Genomic DNA, 20,027 nt, shown 5'->3' on the forward strand with positions numbered 1-20,027 from the left:
AGCCATTGTCAGGGGCGTAGCCAGGCTTTACTGAATGTTACGCACGAAATGGGGAGGGTCCATGTAGCCAGTGGGGGGTTCGGGGGCTTTCCCAGGGAAAAATGGAAAATGGAACTAACATGTTGAGCACTGATGTGTATTTGGAGGGATGTATAGGTTCTACTTTGTAGCCGCCGACTTTGTAGTTACCAACAGATTGATTTAGGCTCAGTAATCTATCTAGCACAGAGAGACAATGCTTACTATAGTTGATCTTCCCTTTGTTCTGATATCAATTTTTAGCTTAGCCCTCGACTTTGATGCCATTTTTGGCCATAAATATTTTTTTCATTTTTCAAAATGATGTTACGCACATGCGTAAGTGCGTAACGCTGGCTATGCTCCTCATTGTAATTGGAGTATGTTTCGTATTAAACCCTCATGCAGTTTGGACAAATGTTTGCTCAACAGGTCTGACAAGTAACAAAGGCGCTTATTAATTAACACATTTTAATAAAGACACGAACAAATGCCTAAAATACAATACAAACAAAGACATCTACTGGAACTTATTGCATTCCGTTGGAGGAATGAAGACCATGGGGTCGGAAATGCCGACGGAAATATCGTAGAAACTGAAACAGAACAAATAAAAGCTTAAAATGTTTGCATTTTATATGATAAATAAATTGCATATTATCTCTATCAATTGATATTTGAAGGTGTCTATGTTAGATCCAAATGAAACAGATAAAGAGACTAATAAATGATAACTTGTGGTTCATTTTTGTAAACTATACTATACTGATATACATGTATAACAATAATAGTGTGTAAGCTGAACAGAAACATACTCAGACTGCACAAATCCAGTCTCGTTGGAGTAGAATCCAGAGTTGAGTGGCACACAGTCGGGGTAGGTGGTGGTCACAACGAATCGAGCTACAAAATAAACACGTTTGATAACAACTGATGGAAACTTCCACACGACTAGAAGTTTGGAGAAAATATGTGTTGCGACACTATAACCCATGGCAGACTTCATGCGATCATTATTAAATTAGTCAAAGAAGACGTTAATCATTCAGGGGATTTATTCAGATCGTTGTAAGCGGTGTAACAAACACTTTCTTAAAGCGTTATTTGGTAAAGTGCTGTAAGCGTTCTGACGTACACGTTTGAAGCGTTACCGGATACGGTGTTACAACAGAATAACATACAAATCTAAAGCGGCATATGACAAATAAATTGCCATATTACATATTGGCTAAAAAATGTTACAAGTGGTATGACAGACAATTTTTGTAAGTTCCTTACTAGGTCCATAACTTATGGCGATGTCGCCTGAAATGTTTATGGCGGAATGTTTGAACCGATATTGGCTAGACAAAATAATTAACTTCGTATTGGAATACAGGTATGTGTCATGTGATTAAGTGGTTAAAGCCTCACATTTGTCCTCGAACTCTCCGTCCCAAGTCTGAGCGATGAGTGATTCACCGGGGATGCCCGCGGCCCCGATCTCAGCCTCGAACACAAACTTGGCGAACGGTGGCACGCCAAATGGCCGGAAGGGGCGCATCAGATCCGTCACGTTGCACTGGCGAGTCTTCAGGTTCAATTTGTACTCACGGCGCTACAAATGTTAAACGTGATAATTAACTATCGGCCATATAGTTACAAATGCGGTGACCTTTTGTTTTTAAAAACTATTGGATCACAGGGCTGTTGCTACTAGCCTTACAACTTACGTGTATGTTTAGATCTACATATAACATCACACACAGCCTCACATACCACGTCCCAATATACAAGTAAAAGGTTCTAATAAATTGTAACGCTATAACATTCATGTGCATTAAAAATCCATTAGCAATGTAGACCAAACATTAAACATAACATTTGGGTCTCCACTTTCAAATATTATTGTTAAATGTTTCAATCCAAATATTGCCGATTCCTTAAAGCTAGATCTCTGTACTCACGATGTTGTGAAGGTAGAGGGTATCATAGTACTCCTTGTCGGAGCCGACCTCTCGCTCCTCAATGATGCGGACCCTCATGTTCGCCTCGTCGTAGCTGACCCTTCCGAACTCCATGAACTCTTTGCTCCGGTCGTACTGAAATACACGCGTAATGTTTAGCATGCTTGTACAACGCTTGAGTTGGTCTAATTACTTTTGAATATCATATAATTTAGTTTCAAGTGAATGACAAGATATCGGTTTGATGGGTATAGAGATAATAGTGACCGAGATATTCTTAAAAATTAAACTGCAGCGCAACAGACGCTGCAAAAATATACCCAATGACAGAATTGTATAATTGCACTACATCAATGAACTCACAGCATTAAATGTAACGAATTTTCTGAACAGGTCTAAGCTGCATGGTTACGGTCATAATAGCATTATTGTGCAAAACACATAACTGTTAACTTACCCGGAAAATCCGTCCCTCCCATTGTGGTGGAGAGGCTGAAATTCACAGAACGGAAGACTAACAGTTCCATGCAAGCATCTATACAAAGTCCTCGTTCAAATTATTCACTCATTCATTATCTTATATATATATATAGAATATGATAACATTAAATGGCATTGTATGATATCAATTAAGTATAACAAAACACTATTGCGTTCAATTTAATTAAATAAACAAGCTGAAATAACAATGAATATGATTAAATTTGAGCTGTTCATATACTTCTATTGATATAAAGAAAACGAACTTACTGCAAGGTGTAGGTGTCTGCGCAAAGCATGCGACAGCAAGACAGGCGAGCGCAAATACAACCCTCATGTTGAAGTCCAGGGAGAGAATGCCAAACGAGTGTCCGAGATCCCGGCCCGGGGATGATATAGCCACCAATCTGGGTTATCTAACTCGCTGTCTTATCACAGCGCCTCAGGTATGTCTACCATGTCACTTCACTGCAAAATGCTTGCAGGGAATTTAGAACATACACTGAGAATAATGTTTAAATCAAGTTATTCGATTCATATACTGTTCTTATTCATTTGATTCATAGCTATTTGTACACGCACTACCTATGGTGGAGCTTAGAGTTAGGGGTATTATAACACAGCAACAGAAAACATCAACAAATATACAAACACGCGTTTGTAAATATATCATTTGAAAACTCCAATTTTGGTGTTTTATTCAAACTTCCGAAGTCATCGTAGAATCCAGTTAAACATAATTGTACACAAAGGATTCAACGAAATTGAAATATTTTCCATTTTCCGTAAAATTCAAAATATTAATCAAATTACTAAGGTATAAACATATAACATTGGGGGACCCCCCCCCCCAAAAAAAAAAAAACAACAACAACACACAACAAAAAAAACATCAAACAAACAGATATTTCGTTATAATTCGTTATAATTATGAACTTCATCAAGTCTATAATGTTATACTATTTCGAAATAAGTTTAAATTAATGAAAAACGCTTTTTTTTAGACATTTCTGTTGTTAGGGTAGTTTCTGGTGGCGCGCCCGTGTTTTACCAAAAAGTCGTTGGGAGAAAAATAACCTGTTTTGCAAATAGATTGTAACACACAGGGCCCCAATTTCTCGAAACTTCTTAACTCCCTTATAACAGGATTAAGCTTAGCTCACTATTTTTTTCTTTCAATAATTTGCGTAATTTTTACTTCTTTAAGAGTTTTTATGCTTAAGATAGTAATAATCATTATGATAATCACAATTAACTATTTTTCATTAATCAAAATCCAATATAAGTATGTACTTTGCCTTATTGAAATAAGCTACTTAAGCCTGTTAAGCTTAAGAAGTTTCGAGAAATTGGGGCAGGGTGTCAAGTGTTGGAAAATTGGGGTCTTTTGGTCAAAATCAAACAGACATCGGTAAAAAATATCGGTGTTAAACCTGTGGCATCTGAATTATTGACACATTGCAGATTATACTAATGTCGTCTGTTCATCAACTTGTTTAAGTTTTAAAGCATTTCAGAGCATACACCTGAAGTCCATGACACGTTATATCGGATGATTTAAACAAAAAGTGCATATGGTCATGACAGTACTTACTTGAAGTACTCTTTGCCATAAAAGGCTCAGCACTAGCTATCAGTATAGGACAATCTAGAACATTGTCGGCACTTGTTTGACATATTCAAGGTCAAGGGACCAAAGAAATTTCACGTTTTGAGCTATAAGCAGAACGTTCGTGTTCCCATAGTGCACTACCACTGATATGTGATGTGTCGTTTTGTCGTTGATAGCAATTCGTTGACGTTAGTTGTTGAAGTAGAATTATATATGACTTCTAATTTATATACCAATATTAATATATGCTTTTGCTGTAACGCCAGCCCCTATAGAAGTGGTTGCCTTAGGCTTTCTTTCTTTGGCCTGAATTCCTTGGTTGCAAAGATGTCGCGTTATCTGTCCTTAGTCTGGGTGTACGTTTGTACTTTAAAGATTGCTTGCACGGCGTTGTATAATTTTGATAAAACGGTAATAACATTAAACATTGCTTCAAGTAGCTACTGGTGGTCAATGTTATGGTCAAGTATGGTCAACGGCTAAACAACCCACCTATGTCCACTCATTGCGAGCAAACAAGTGTTAAACTTCGCTCTAGCAATTCATGAATTTGTGCAAGTCCCAAGATTGCATTCCTCAAAGCTTCGTAATAAGCTTATATAACATTCTTATATAAGGTCCAGGATCGCAGGTCAAGAAGATCACGTGTTAGCCCCAGATTGCTCAAGAGACACTTGCTCTGCCCGGGCTCCTTATAGGCAGGCGTATCACACCGGGTATGATCAGAGAACACACACAAGCCAACATGTTGAAGGCAGCGTTGGTCGTCGCTTTTGTTGCAGTCTGCTGGGCTCAGACCCCAGTCCCTTGTGGTGAGTCTAGTTCTGTATTTGATATGAACATTTTGTTATGGATTTGAAATAAGAATATCTGTTTTAAATAAAATTCTCGTGTGTTTTTTTTAGAATCTCCGAAACAATGGGAGGGGCGACGTGTGCTGGTAAGTTCTACATCCTATCATTCTAGTTTTATAAACAATGTACCAACTGCATGGATATTTATTTATAAGCAACTAGGTAGCATTTCACTTCAAGGCATAATTATGGGTATCAAACTTACACATTTGAGTACCTTCAGAACATTGTGGCCAACACTTGGTATCAATATTGAGCTTGTATCGTGTATCCTGTTGAATCACTTATTTTCTCCAGACGGATCAGTCAAAGGAATTCCAGGAGATTGCTAAGTACAGTTATGACGCCACGAACATGCGCACGCGCGCCATTGAAGAGATCCAGGCCGGTCGTGAACGCAACTATTATGACGTACTTCACCTTTATAAAGAGGTAATGACTCGATCTTGGGTGTTGTTCATGTGGGTATATACTATAAGGAAATATACTGTTTGTACATGTTGTTTATATAGAATAATGGTCGAGGTAATATTTTATGATTTTTTTCTGTAATTCACTTTGATCCATGTGCCTTTAAATGTTTGATTGAGGAGCTCGTCCGTGTAGGTTTCACTTTACTATTCACGAAACACTGCAGTTAGTGTACTTTATATACATACATGAGGGTGTCGTTTACAGATTATCAAACAACTCTTAATGAAGCAAACGATACCAATTTTGTTTTCTTTACGCTTAAAAAGAGCTGTATTTATATACTGTGTGCTTTGACCAGGACAAGGAATACAGACTGAATCTGAAAACAAGGCAGTGTAACGTGACGAAGCCCCGCCACCCCTTCTTCGAGACGCGTGTTCCCCCAGGCTCCAAGTTCCTGTTCGAGGCTGAGGCTGGGGCCGCCGGCATTCCCGGGGAATCCCTCACCGTCCAGAACTGGGACATTACATTCAGTAACCAAGGTGAGTTAAAATGTAGGTTGAGATCATATGCAAATCGACGAAATTGAAAACACCATATGTCCATCGTCTGAACAACGAAAATATAGCATAGTATGTATATGTATTGTCTGAAACAACCGTTTGTCATTTAGATAACAATACATCGTCTTTAACACTTCTGGTATTAAAACACTTTTCTTCCAAATTAGATGACATAAAATTAAATGCCAACATTATTTATTTTTTCAGCCAAATACGCCATCGCCGTTACTTCCCCCGACTGTGTGCCAATCTTCGCCGCCTACGAGAGTAAGGAAGTCGGATTCCTCATTGAAAAGTACGTACAAGAGTGTCAACACCAAATGGATGTACTGAATTATTACATTCAAATTGAGTACATGATTGATTACTATTAGCAACTGCAAATAGCGCGAATTCATTCTTCTAACATCACATGAGAATCTTATCGAACGATGCTGCTGAGTTTTCCGAAAAAAGAAAGCACAACCTTTTACTTTATATAGAACGTAATACACGTCCCTGGACTCGCGTTAGAATATCATTAATGACTTTGACTTTTACCTTCTGCTTATTTTCAGCTTCTTCGACATTCACGCCGGCATTGCTGACCCCAGCGCCTTCATCCCACCAAGCGAGTGCGCTGGGCTGTAATTTGCATTACTATGTAGTTCTTGTTTAGATAGATAAATAAATGACAAAAATGTTGGACATATTTCTTTTGGGCATGATTAAAGTTTGAACCATTCGGAGCTCCTCGGTCATTTTTTCTAAAACAACCTCGGATGTATATGGACGGTTTACATACTTAAAAAGTGGTACGTTTAAGTCCGCTGCAAATAGATCGCGTAGTAATCTCATTTAGTAGTTAAAATTTATGACTTAACTCTTGGGAATCGTAATTATGTTTGCAATAATACACTTCACTGGCAATCAATTTAAACTGAGAGCAATGAATACAACTCTTAAACACTACATTTAATTAATGCTTTTATTTAAAAAAAATACGGACTTCTTCAACAGATGTACCGGCATACATCCGAGGTTGTTTTTGAAAAAATGGCCGAGGAGTTCCGAATGAGTTTGAACAAGCAATTTATAAATGTATTGGTGCCGTATTGCCGTACCAGCTTAGTTGCCATAACGCACTGCTGAAGGATAAAACGTTATAGCTAACAATTTGTCAAATACAAGTATTTAGAATTATGGTCATGTGGAAAATCATACATGTACGTTCCAAGTACCTCAAGATTATCTATGGCTTGGGTAAACAATTTCGGATATGAGAACGCTCAGTCTGGGTCAAGATAAAGAAATCTGAAAATTAGAACGGAGCAACGGAGATTAACTTATAGTCAGTTGGAAGGAGATAGTTGAGAGAAGAGGACAATATGTTGAAGCTTTTGATTGCTGCAAGCCTTGTGGTCGTCTGCCTTGGTCAGGTACCAACTCGCTGTGGTACGTAGGTTTAGTTCATGCATCGTTGTAATTAGTTAATGCAATTCTTTACTGAATGGCCATTTGCGATACCGATCTAAAAGTACTAAGAACTCAAAGTTATATGCGACCAATTCCATTTTTGCAGATTCTCCGAAGCAATGGGTAGGAAGGCGATTGCGGGTAAGCTTGCATTCTATATGTACATTTACATGTTTTGACTGTACATGTATTAATACTGCTGCGAAAGAACGCATGCACGTTATCGAACTATAACGTAATAACATCTAAAATGTCAAATCTTTAATAGGATCGCTAAGGATTGAATGAGTATGAACGTGCAAATTACGACAGCGAACATTAGTATAAGTTTTGAATAACGTATTTTAAGCATAATTAAAAATAGTAAATAACTATATTCACAAGTTATTAAAGAACGTTATGATACATTAATTTGTGTTTTCCAGTTGGACCGATACCGTGAGTACGGAGAGTTGGCGTCACACAGCTATGATGAGTTGAATATGCGCACTCGCACCATCGAGGAGGTGGAACAAGGACGCGAGAAGGACTACTACGACACTCTTCACCTCCACAATGTCGTAAGTACTGTTTAAGGCATGTCGACATTTATGGCAAAAATTGTAAGTTGGTTGTCTTTACCTGAAAAACGTAGTTTGTGTTCTTCATCGCCGTCGTTTCTCTCTAAACGCCGTCCATTTTTGAGATTAACATTTTCAGTTTAAAGGCGCACAGTAAAGATTAACGCAAAAATCTTCTTTTTATTAAATGCATTGTCATGTTTATCTCAGTTGACTTTGATAATAAAAACAAAAACAAAACCATATGGTTTAGGTACAGAGAAAAACTATTTACCTTTATAAATGTTTTTTAATTATTAGCTACATTCCAACACATTCTTCAGTTTAAAAGGCGCCAAAACATCGCTAGAATCTTTTTATTTGTTCCTTAAGTTTATCATATGCACGTTATTGGGATTTTTTTTTGTATCATAAAAGTTCAATGAGAATACACGATAATGCATCAAAATGAAATTGATCATCAATCTATACTATTGTGCGCCTTTAAAACGTTTAAACGTCCATATAGTATGCTTTGATGTTATATATGTAGAAAATGGAGTACCGACTGAACCTGAGAACAAAGCAGTGTAACGTGACGCGGCTCGACCGCCCTTTCCGGTTTCTCGGTGTGCCTTTGGACGCAAAGTTCCTGTTCGAGGCGGAGATCGGTGCGGCCGGCATCCCCGCCGAGCACCTGTTAACCGACACGTGGTACGGAACGTTTGAAGACGGAGGTGAGTCGGCGTCATCAGCGTTTGCAGTCACAAAATCTAACAGTTTTAGACATGCATATATATATATATATACTGAATCGTTCTGAAAGTTTTTGTTTTACACCATTTCCAAGCTTAATTTATTTTGTAGCTTAAAAAGTAATAATGAAAACAGCATAACTAATACAGAATACGAATTTCCAAACGATAATGGCCAAAATAACTGTACGGACGTATATTTCAGCCCGATACACCGTATCAGTGTCGTCGCCTGACTGTATTCCGCTTACGTTCGACGTCGAGAGCAATTCCACGGACGAGCACTACCACGAAAGGTTCGTATACAGTCCAAGTTTATTTCGTCATTGTTTAATTTGATCCACAGCGTGAAAATTTACGTTGTCACGTTTGACACGTTGCCACATCGATTGATGCCTCAATTTCTCTATTATTGCGGTGTCATTTTCGAAATATCATTATAAGTTCATTGTTTAAAGCATCTTAAGAAAGGATTTGAAAAGCAAAGTATTTCGTGAAAAGGAGTTCTTTTTTTTTGCCTTGGTTGACAACATGTGCATTAGACACATTTTAAAATAAAGTAATTTGATTATCATCGGTTAATGATTAGATCCCTATTTCTCAAACAATCGTAAAGCCCTTCTTACAGGATCAAGTTTTTGTTTTGGTATATATTGTAAAATGTTCAGCATATATTTTGCTCAATCGCATAGGATTGTTTTGAAACTTCCATGGATATTTCAAGAAATTATGGCCTGAAGACTGCTTCAAATGCTTAGGTCAGTCACGTGATACGTCTTCTCTTTGCAGATACTTTGACGTGCATCTCGGTATCTCGGACCCAGGTGTTTTTATTCCACCAAAGGAATGCATGATGGATGTCGAATAATAGATATATTTTATGTTTTCTCGTATGAATTTTTCTTTGTAATAAAACCAATACATTTAGCTTTACTAGTTTTGCTTTATTATGTTTGCATTTGCATGTTCTATCTCTATGTATTTGAGTACATGTACCATTGCTTATTAGATCAATCAACCGACCATAACATCAGACATGCATTTCAAACACATTTGGTTGAGGTTGCAGTAAATTTTAACAATGAGACAAAAGATTGGTCATTCATTTAGCATTTGAAGGATCTTGGTATGGGATTCGTTGAGATGTGAATCTTGAGATAGTAGACAATACATAATACTAAACTAGAAAACAAGTAAAATTGAGACAAAATGTTATACCAAACCTGACTTTAAATGAATTATTTGAACCAACTAGATAGAGAACCGCTAGCTTACTTCGACAACACCGAAAACAATAGTATTTAGACTGCCATATGGTATCAAACAGAAAGAGCTTTGAATGTGATATTTTAGGACATTTTTTTATAGAATCAACAGTACACAAGTCTCATTCTACGTAGGGACCCAAATCGGACCCTGTTACGTCCTGGCAGGCGGTCCATCCTAGACCACACAACCAAATGATGAAAGGTTCGCATCCGGTTCCTGATCCCTTTACAGTGCGATTTCAAGGACAAGGTGTGGCGCCAATGTACGGCCATCATTCCGGAGACGCCCTCAGTTAAAATTGTGTAGTCTTTTGGGATACGTGTGCAACCTCTTTTCATGTGATATGGCCCTCCCCGGTCATGCAATGGGGGTCCTGCGGCCATTCCCTTTCCCACTTTTAAAATTAATGCTTGATATGTTCGGGGATCAGATATTCTTAGAAACAACAGATGACCGTTCACTAGCTTTATTCATGATAGTATATCTTCCGGAAGTCCCGGTATCATATTACATGCACATACATATAGGGTGGCTACTGAGGACACAACAATGCTATGTTAAGGACAAAACATATCTCAGTCAAAAAAGAATAAAATTCAATATGGCGGGACACCAAATAATAACATAAATATAAACACAATAATTGTATCGATGTAATTAACTAACATGAAACACCTTATCGCATGACAGACGTTGCAATATTCTATGTCAAATCTATGTATTCAATAAAAAAAAACATTACCGGTAGTTCTTTCAATTTATCATTTGATTGTATGCAATACTTCCATACTCTAACTTTGATCCGAGCGATGATTGCAATATTCTGTAAAGGTATTATTTAACAGTTCCCCACCGTTTACGATTAATTGTTTCAAGTAGATGAGTAGATTAAGGGAAGTAACCTTTGTGTGGTGTTTTATAAGTACGGAATCGTACGGGAAACTGTAAAACATCAATGAAAGCGCTTACTTTAAAAATGTAAACAATAACTTTCTTCTTTTTAAAAAAAATGGTTGGTGTTATGTTTCTTTTTATCATGATATTTAATTAAATATGATACAAGTATATTGTAAACGTTTATTTGCTTCATCAGTTTGTAAATTGATGTAAGATTGGGATCATTCATAAACATGTTGACAGTTGATACTATTTCGTACTCATCAGTTTCGTACCAAAATTGATTGTGTTACAGGCTGAAGCAAAATCCAATGAACTTTCTACTGTGACTTTGAAAACGGGCTTTGATTCTTCAGATGATGAAGGAGAAATTAATGCATCACCTTTTAATATTTCTTGGTAATTATTTTAATAATCTGTTAATATATGTACAAATGGAACAAATTTAGCCAAAAAATTATTTTATAAACTGGGTATTTGTGGCCACGTAGCTATTAATAAAAACCTTCTCTGTGGTGGACAGGTTTTCATTTACCATGAGTACCTGTACTGGCTGTGCATGGCTATGTGTTGTTACAGAAGCAAAGAGTTTATGCACCAGTCAATTGTAACCCCCCCCCCCCCCCCCCCCCCAAGGTCCGGAGAATAGCGGGGACTTTGACTTTTGGTCCAGCCAACCCCAGCTAAAATCCCCGCCCTGCGGGGACAAACAGATGGTAGGATCCCCACCAAATGCCCCCGCACCCCAGGGACTCTAGGTTAGGCCCATTCCCCGCTATATTTAAAGCGAAGACAAAACCACCCCATTCACCCGGCACTGCGGGGCCACCTGAAAGGTAAAAACACGGCCCATTTCCCCAGCTATCCCCGGTATACCCCCGGACCTGGGGGTGGCGTGGTTATAATTGACTGGTGGATTAGGGAAATGAGGGTATTACAATTGAAAAGTTATGATCTGGGAGTAGGATTTATTATTAATTCCAGATATTATAAATTTATATATTTTTACTTCATTATATGGTGAATGTTGCAACTTGTCAATAACTAAGTTTTATCATTTCAAAAGATTTGCCATACTTGATTTCATGAAAACAAATGTGTTTTTTTATCTGCAATTAAACGTCCTTTATCTAACATCACTTCACAGTTTTAATACATTTCAATGATGCCAAAATCCATAATCTAGGTTTACATATAGCTATCATGTAGATTTTCAAAGGGTTGAAATCCATAACCTTGTATAGCCTGTCGAAAATAAAAACATAAAGGGCTATTATAACAGTCATGAAAGCCATGTCTAAAATAATTATTGAACTGACATGACATGAAATTTAAGCCTAATAGGAATTCTTGAAATTAGTCCAAGCAAATCAATTTGAACTTGAAGACATATTGAATAAATGGTCACCAACATGGAATATGTGAGAATGTCTATAAGCTATTTACTGAACCCATTTTGACACCAGAATCATGATTCAATTGTATTATTGTGAATTATAAAAATGTGTACTTGTATTATTTTTTTTTAAATAATTAAGCTTACCTAATGCAGTGGTCGAAATAAGCACAAGCCCACAAGCCCTGCACTGGTAAAATGTCTTTCGGGCATGCTCAAATTCTGAATTTTATATAGCAGGGCTTGTTCAACAATTTGATGCCAAGCAATAGTATAAGAATTTTGGCTTTTTTCATCCAAAAGTCTAACTTCGATGCCTGCTAATGTAATATTCTATATAAAATGTAAGCAGGTGTGCTACAAGTGTGTTGTTTTAATTTTTGAATAATGATGAATGAGTTAATGAAAACATTTTCATTATACCTCTTACAGGTTAGAATTAAATTCTGGGGAAGGCGATGACAGGCTTGGTATAAGTGGGCTTCCAGGTTAGATAGTTTAAACTTTTTAATTGCATGTGTACAACAGCAGACCCTTAAATTATTGTGAGAAAAAAATAAATAAGGAAATGCAGGTTACTTCCTTTTCAGACTGCAAGTGTTCATCTAGAATTGAACCATTAAGTATGACCATAGTATCACATACTACACATTTACAAATTAACTTTAATACTCCCTTTGCAAGCATAATGCTATGCTAAGTTCTAAATTGTGGAGAAATCTGAAATGCCTAAAAAACAAGCAAGCCCAAAAAGGGGTTTGAGGACCAATTTACCATTATATTGGCACCAAGACTTAGGCGAGGAGTTCAGCACAATTATTAAAACAATGACTAGAAGTTGACATGTTCTTATGACTTTATTTTTATTGTTTTAACTGAAATTTGTACATTTTAGGTTGCAGATTTAAGGATACATGGAGAAGCTTAGAACATGATATAAGTATGTTAGATTGATTGACTTATCACATGATATTTCAGCATTCTGGTAAATGTAGAAACTTGTCTAATATTTGAAACAAAAATCTTGATTAATTATAAACTTCAAAATCACCTAACATAATGGAAAGTACAATCTGATATATAAACTGTTCATATTCAACCATTACATTTTGGTGCAATTTTACTTTTCATGTGGCACCCTTCATCTGACTGACACATTCTATTTTTATGTATAACAACTAGTATTTGTCAAGAAAACAGTAACTTTGTTGTGAAATTGTCAGAGAGTCTGCAGAGCGAGGGTGTAGGCTGTGTGTTTAGCCTATGTTCCAAGGGAGAACTTAACAAGTACCGCGTACCCAACCTGCTGACAGAGCTCACCGCCACAGGCATTGACGTGCATCACTACCCATTCTTAGATGGCACAGCTCCTAACATTGCAACCATGCTGAAAATTGTGGATGACATTGTGCTGGCAGTCCGCAATGGGAAAAGTCCTCTTGTTCAGTAAGATATGGGGTTTAAGCTTAAGAGATATGCCCTCCTGCTTTCAGTGAATTTAATTCTTAAAAAATATTGATTTTGTTTTGATCAAAACTTTTATTAAGATTATAAACACATATAGACTTGACATATTTGGCAGTTGAAACCTAATATTACTTCAATTGAACACAAATCCTAACATTTTCTGTGAAATTTATTGTGTTTAAATTCTTCAGAGCCAGACAAAATGTGCCATTTTCTTCTTTAATTTACTTTTCCCCTTGTCTCAAAGTCTTACATAGATTGTCTTTCTTTATCCGTAACTTTGCGTTTGAAGTATTTTTTAAAAGGGGACTGAAAGTGAACCAATGTATTACCGGGTAGCTAACACAAAGACTGCATACACATAATTATATGATTTGTATAAATAACTATTAACAAGCCTGATACCTTCATGTTTGCACTCTCACATATCCCTAGTTTACTTATGAGACAAGAAAGAGCTATTGGATTGCAGTATTTATTGTGTGGTTCTTTTTTCATATAGAGCTAATAAAAAAAATATGAAATGAAATATACCAGTCCCATAAAGTTGGACACACAGAAAAGTCAGAAACCTGCATTTTCATTACTATCTAGCTTAAAAAATGGTATACAACCAATTTCTGTAAAATTTAAATATTGGAGAAGCTGACAAATATTTTACAAGTGCTATTTTCAACCACTTCATGAACATGAAATTGGACAGAAGCTTGGAGCTAATGAATTTTTTTTAAAAAGCTGTACCAAATCTTTAAAAATGTCTTAATGTCTGAAACCAAGTTTTGAAAAATGATGTTTGTGCGGCTGTAAGTGATTGACCTCACAACAATAAAAATGATATCTATTATACATTTATTTCAGTTGCTTTGGAGGTCTTGGTAGATCCTGCTTGGGTAAGAGACCTTGAAGCTATGTCAAGTCTTTCTGTATAGTATATTTGATATCAAATGCAAGGATATTGCCCTCAATCTTCACATTTCACTCAAAAGCAAATACTGCTTGAATCAATCTTGTCAAAATGCTAGTTTTTAAAATGCTTCAAGAGGTTTCCATATATTAACGTGTGTTTCAGTGGCAGTGTGTACATTGCTGATTCTGGATGAGAGTTTGAAGGCAGAAGAGGCCATCTTTAAAGTCAGAGAACTGAGGGGTCCAGGGGCAATTCAGTCTGTCAAGGTAGGCTTGCGTCAGTTTGTCAAGGTATGGCTGGAAGACTTAATCAAAGTAGGCCTGAGACAGTCTGTCAATCTAAGCTTCAGACAGTCAGTCAATGTAGCCATGGGACAATTGGTCAAGGTATTCCATGGCTAGTTGGTCAAAATAGCCATGGGACAATTGGTCAAGGTAATCCATGGCTTGTTGGTCAAGAAGCCATGGGACAATTGGTCAAGGTAGGCAATGCCTAGTTGGGCAAAGTAGCCATGGGACAATTGGTCAAGGTAGGCCATGGCTAGTTGGTCAAAGTAGCCATGGTACAATTGGTCATGGTAGGTTATGGCTAGTTGGTCAAAGTGGCCATGGGACAATTGGTCATGGTAGACCTGTGACAGACAGTCATGGTAGGCCTTGGACACTCAGTAAAGGTAAGCTTGGGACAGTCGGTCAAGGTGACCTGAAGCAGTCAGTCAAGGTAAGCCTGAGGCAGACGGTCATCTGGGACAGTTGTTTAAGGTTGGTCTTGGACTGTCAGTCATGATAGGCCATGGGACAGTTGATCAAGGTAGATCTTGGACAGTTGGTCAATGTAGGCCTGGGAAAGGTAGTCAGACTAGGTCTGGTACAGTCATTCAAAGTTGGCTTTGGACAGTTGGTCAAGATAGGCCTGGAGCAAAAAAAACATCTTATGTAGAACAATGTATCAATGTTGATTGATTTATTCGTTTTCTCTGCTTAACCATTATATCCATCCTGAAATGTGTTTCAGCAATATAATTACGCCTGTGAGTACCGTTCCCTGATGAAGACATACAGGGAGGAAAACGAGTCCGAGGCAAGGTCCATTTCACGGTGATAGCCAGGTCCATTTCAGGGTGACTGTCCCAGAAATGTTTGTCAATGCTGAAGTTACTAACCTCTTTGACTTATATTAAGGCTATTACTAAACTTCCATTGTCAGACTTGAGTGGTGTGTGCTGTTAACTATTGTGACAGTGATTAAAGCTGTGTGAACATTTGGTTCATATACATTTAAGATATTGATCTGGTATTGTATTACTGATAACTGAATGTTACTGTTTGTTAATTGAAACAATCAAACTCCATTGTACTGTTGTAATACTTTTATTTATATATATTTTATATGATAAACTTGTATTGAAGTTATTTATTCTTATATTTATAACAGGCATTTACTACATGTGGTGTCCAGCATCATGTAGAGCTTTGCTATGCTATTACATGAACTCTGCAAGGTTTGGTGATCATTCACTAATTGAGTTCTGCAATATTGATTGTTTTTTATGGAGCAACAATATTAAACTCTCTAAAGATAATCTGTTACTTAGTCTCAGTTAAATCAAACAATTCATGTTACCTTTCGAGAAACAAAAGTACTATGTTGCTTTGTTATAATTATGGTGCAATCTTCTAAATAACCTTGTATTTGCAAAACTTTTATAGCAGCTTAGGATGGTTAGTATAGATTTAATGTTGTCTTATTTTGTATTTTACTATGATACATTATAGCGTTAAATTGTATGAATGTTAATAGTTTTAATATGATGGAGGGGAGATAATATAATTAAAAAAATTCATCTACCGACTCCTTATTCAGTTTATTGATGCATGATCATGCGCTTTGGGTCAGACCATACATGTTTGTGTTTTAACAATTACGAAATCAACCCAATTATTTTATTATATCATATATGTACGTATAAATGTTACTTTGCTTGGTTTGTGCTTTCTGTTTAAATAAACGAAAATGTCCACAAAAAGAAAAAAAGAAGAAATTCTAAAGCATTCATTCGTAGCAGCAATAAAAATATCAGAAAATGAAGCTGAAATTATTGTCACTTGTGTAACACCTGCCAACATAGCCCTAACACCTGCCGACATAGCCCATGTAAATATCATATTTCAAGAATCGTTCAAGGTAATGTCTTCTGGAATATGTCAAAGGCAGGTTTGTCTGGCTGTTTCCAGACCTTGGTCACACAGATGTAATGCTCAATGCCTACGTTTGAAAAAAAGTTGAAAAATTGCCATGACCTTGGTATTGTTCTTCGTGGAAAACAGTTGGTCATAATTGGTACATTTTTCAAGGTATCAACATGCAACTTGTTAAAATTGTAATGCGCATATGCCTCTTACCTGAATGTATTATGCTTTTTGGTCGATTCGACTGTAAAAGCGGAAGAGCGCTGGCATCCGTATGTGATTCTCTTGTTTGAGGGAAATCTTATGGCTATCTTCAGGTAAATATCGTTTGCTTTTAGTCTAAAACAACAGTAGAGATTCTTGATTGACATATTAGATAATGTCAGTCAAGGTAATTTAAAGTATTCGGGCTCATAGTCTATAAAAAAAAACTTGCAACAGAACGTTCAGGATAGTTATGTATAGTCCTAAATGAAAGCACCCGTGTCACAATAGACTCACAAAACCAGTGTAAAATGATGGGAGGATCCGGTAGCTGGGTCACATTTCAAGCTATGGGGATCAGACCTGCTGACCTAGGCAACGGACTGACATGTATCGCAACAGAGCATTGCTGAACATATACCAACACATACACTGCTTGAAGCATACTTGACATAACACGTATTTAATATATCGAATTACCTTTCTCCAAATATGGTTATTTGAATGGAGCCTTCAGTGTTTCTTTATTTTTACCAAAAGTTGGAAACAGGTTAAGTATTTACTATTCAGTTTTTGACATCTTTACATTAGCTCTATGTCTAATTCTAGAGTACCTTATAAATTGCGTTAATTGGGAAGAAACCAGTACTGGCGCCTATTTTGAGAGGCCGTGAGTAATTATCGCTGGTGGAAATCGAACCAATAACCTCTATGGAGATGTGCCAACACCTAGTTCATCCTCTAGTTAAATGCTTAGTATGACTGTATCACAGCCCGTCTCATTTTGCTAACATAATGACAGACTAAAAAATTATATATCCATGGTACATTTTATAGTTAACGTATCACTGCAATCAGCTCCAAGTTTGATATCGTATCTTGAAGTGCTGTACCATTATTGATTGAAATACCAACAGTGAACATACTCCTATCTTCTGTGGGCAATGTATCGAGCGAGTTGTCATATAAAGCCATATGGTCGTGATTCTTGATGGGAATATTGGAGGTATATTTAATTTAATAAAAAGTGTGCGAGTTGATGAAATTTTGCACCATCTATTATACTTAACGTTACGAAATCGCACCATACACGGATACTGAACATTGAGAAGTAACAGGAAGCCTTCTCGCCGTTGTTGCATTGTTTGCGAGTATACCAGGACGCCGTTACTGTTTTTATTAGACCGATGGATCCAGGCACAGAGCCCGCCATGAGCAACTCTGATCTTCTTGAGACGCTGGCCAGTCTCCACTGGGCCCAGTCGGGGGACTCAGCGCTATTTGAGAAGGTCGCCTCAATCCGACTAGGGTACGTAGGTGTGTGGAGCTATATTTTGCTAGCCAAGATAGGCAAACAGAATAGGCTTTTACTATATACTTCTATGGTTAAACAATCTGGAACAAATAGGTTTATTTTTTTTAATTGCAAGTCTGCTATTTTTTACCTTAATGCTTTATAAGTTCAATTTATGTTTTGGGTTAGGCAAACATTGCCTTTATCCTTCGAGAAGTTGAAGTATTGACCCGAATATCGCTTTGTACATAACACTATGGACAAAGTATCTCTGCAAGAAGAAAACCATATTGATCACCAAAAAAAACCCAGACATCGATCTATTTCTACTTCAAGTAATATTATCTGGAACTGTAGTTCTGTCCAAATCTCTGTACGATCGTGTACCCTGTGGGTTAGCACGTGCGCTAAATAAAATAAACTAATGATAGTCAATGAAGTATGCGTATTTGTATTTTGTTTTACAAAGTTAGTTGATAGTCTACCGATACTGCCATGCCGTTACTGTAGAAAAACACGTGAACCCCAGTTTATGAATATTTATACTTTTAATGTTTAAGTTGACAATAATCATTTATTTTCCATTTAACATTATGATTTTTTTCTTCTTTTCATAATGATTTTATATTTGCAGACACGAGCTCTATCAGCGCATTAGCGGGAACCGCGACATGGAAGCTCTCCGCCAGCAGACGATAACCGCCATCACCAAATATATCACGGATCACCCGCGCGCCAAACCGGAAGAGCTGCAGAAAGAAGTCGCCAGGCAGATTTCCGCCTTTGCTGAGAAAGTTGACAGAATGTAGGCTAACTTGGTCTACAGCCGCATCGTTTTGTCCGATCGACGATATATTGTTGCGGGGAGGTTATATAAACCTCCGACAGAACAAAATAATGTTACGTGGATCAGAGTGCTTACTTTGTAACACCAAGGCTACGACAAAAGTTCGAGATGTTTTTATTTGCGAAAAAAGACTAGCTTACATTTAAAAAAGATCTCAAAGGAAATGCAGACCTCAGTCAAAATAAATGTTTTCATAAAAGTTGCACATAGAAAAATAAGTTTTTTAAGGTGATTTTTTTCTGTCATAATTTAGGCTTATTCTAACCTTCCGTTGGCAAACGACATTCGATATTGTTGAGAGAGTCTATGGACATGCAAACGAACAGTCTCAAGTCCCGAGTTCAGACTCAAGGGGCAAAACTGCAAATTAAATCTTTATTAGCAACTTTCATACCTTTTTGGTCGAGTTTTGAGGATGAGCTTTGCTGCATTGTAATTAGTTTCTAAACTATACAATTAATTAACATTTACTTAAGTAAAACGAATGAAATAGAGGATTCTTTGTAATATAATAAAACTGCGTATCTATGCCGGAGGATAGACTTGGACTGTTCATAATCCTGCTCTGGATTTACTGTTACAGATTGTTTCAGCAGTATATATTGAGGTGCAGAATACTTCCATTTTTTTTCACTCCGAGGAATCGACGCCGAAAAATATACATGTAGATAGCTTTAAGTTTGTATTAGTTTATTTATATGTGTTATGTTTGTGCATTTAAACTTAGGCTACAACATATATAAGGTTAATATATGTTTTAAAGGGTTCACTAACAGGCATGGACCTTCCACTCTCAGCACTGTCTTTACCAGCTGAGAAGTAATCGAAATCACACATATCGGAAAATAGCTCATTTAATGAGCTTATGTTTCCTGTTAACATATACCCGACTTGATCTTGTATCTTGCACTCACGCACACA

General features: G+C 37.0%; 5 protein-coding genes across 6 annotated transcripts; 4 read left to right on the forward strand and 1 right to left on the reverse strand.

Moving 5' to 3' along the window:
* Positions 1-472: 472 nt before the first annotated feature.
* Positions 473-2,845, reverse strand: LOC128209807 (mammalian ependymin-related protein 1-like). Its single transcript, XM_052914028.1, has 6 exons — positions 2,715-2,845; positions 2,422-2,456; positions 1,965-2,099; positions 1,432-1,615; positions 834-921; positions 473-614 (listed from the first exon to the last, which is right to left on the reverse strand). The coding sequence occupies exons 1-6, from the start codon at positions 2,779-2,781 to the stop codon at positions 539-541; spliced, it is 585 nt and encodes a 194-aa protein (XP_052769988.1). The 5' UTR covers positions 2,782-2,845; the 3' UTR covers positions 473-538.
* A 1,953-nt stretch (positions 2,846-4,798) lies between these two features.
* Positions 4,799-6,556, forward strand: LOC128207435 (mammalian ependymin-related protein 1-like). Its single transcript, XM_052910346.1, has 6 exons — positions 4,799-4,868; positions 4,962-4,996; positions 5,208-5,342; positions 5,683-5,866; positions 6,095-6,182; positions 6,445-6,556. The coding sequence occupies exons 1-6, from the start codon at positions 4,802-4,804 to the stop codon at positions 6,515-6,517; spliced, it is 582 nt and encodes a 193-aa protein (XP_052766306.1). The 5' UTR covers positions 4,799-4,801; the 3' UTR covers positions 6,518-6,556.
* Positions 6,557-7,143: 587 nt separating this feature from the next.
* On the forward strand, positions 7,144-9,563 carry LOC128209970 (mammalian ependymin-related protein 1-like). Its single transcript, XM_052914251.1, has 6 exons — positions 7,144-7,321; positions 7,449-7,483; positions 7,768-7,902; positions 8,435-8,618; positions 8,842-8,932; positions 9,426-9,563. The coding sequence occupies exons 1-6, from the start codon at positions 7,255-7,257 to the stop codon at positions 9,502-9,504; spliced, it is 591 nt and encodes a 196-aa protein (XP_052770211.1). The 5' UTR covers positions 7,144-7,254; the 3' UTR covers positions 9,505-9,563.
* Positions 9,564-10,842: 1,279 nt separating this feature from the next.
* Positions 10,843-16,635, forward strand: LOC128209340 (cyclin-dependent kinase inhibitor 3-like). Of its 2 annotated transcripts, XM_052913336.1 has the most exons (8): positions 10,843-10,917; positions 11,098-11,201; positions 12,631-12,686; positions 13,094-13,138; positions 13,422-13,644; positions 14,524-14,555; positions 14,735-14,838; positions 15,587-16,635. In XM_052913336.1, exons 1-8 carry the CDS (start codon positions 10,915-10,917, stop codon positions 15,671-15,673), a joined length of 654 nt encoding a protein of 217 aa, XP_052769296.1. In that variant the 5' UTR covers positions 10,843-10,914; the 3' UTR covers positions 15,674-16,635. The 2 variants fall into 2 exon arrangements, with proteins under 2 accessions (XP_052769296.1, XP_052769298.1); XM_052913338.1 differs by lacking the exon at positions 12,631-12,686.
* A 1,164-nt stretch (positions 16,636-17,799) lies between these two features.
* Positions 17,800-19,988, forward strand: LOC128209550 (uncharacterized). The gene is made up of 2 exons (XM_052913624.1): positions 17,800-18,274; positions 18,894-19,988. Exons 1-2 carry the CDS (start codon positions 18,153-18,155, stop codon positions 19,066-19,068), a joined length of 297 nt encoding a protein of 98 aa, XP_052769584.1. The 5' UTR covers positions 17,800-18,152; the 3' UTR covers positions 19,069-19,988.
* The last annotated feature ends 39 nt before the right edge of the window (positions 19,989-20,027 follow it).

Source organism: Mya arenaria, chromosome 11 (assembly GCF_026914265.1).
Source record: "Mya arenaria isolate MELC-2E11 chromosome 11, ASM2691426v1".
In the NCBI taxonomy this organism is placed as follows: domain Eukaryota; kingdom Metazoa; phylum Mollusca; class Bivalvia; order Myida; family Myidae; genus Mya; species Mya arenaria.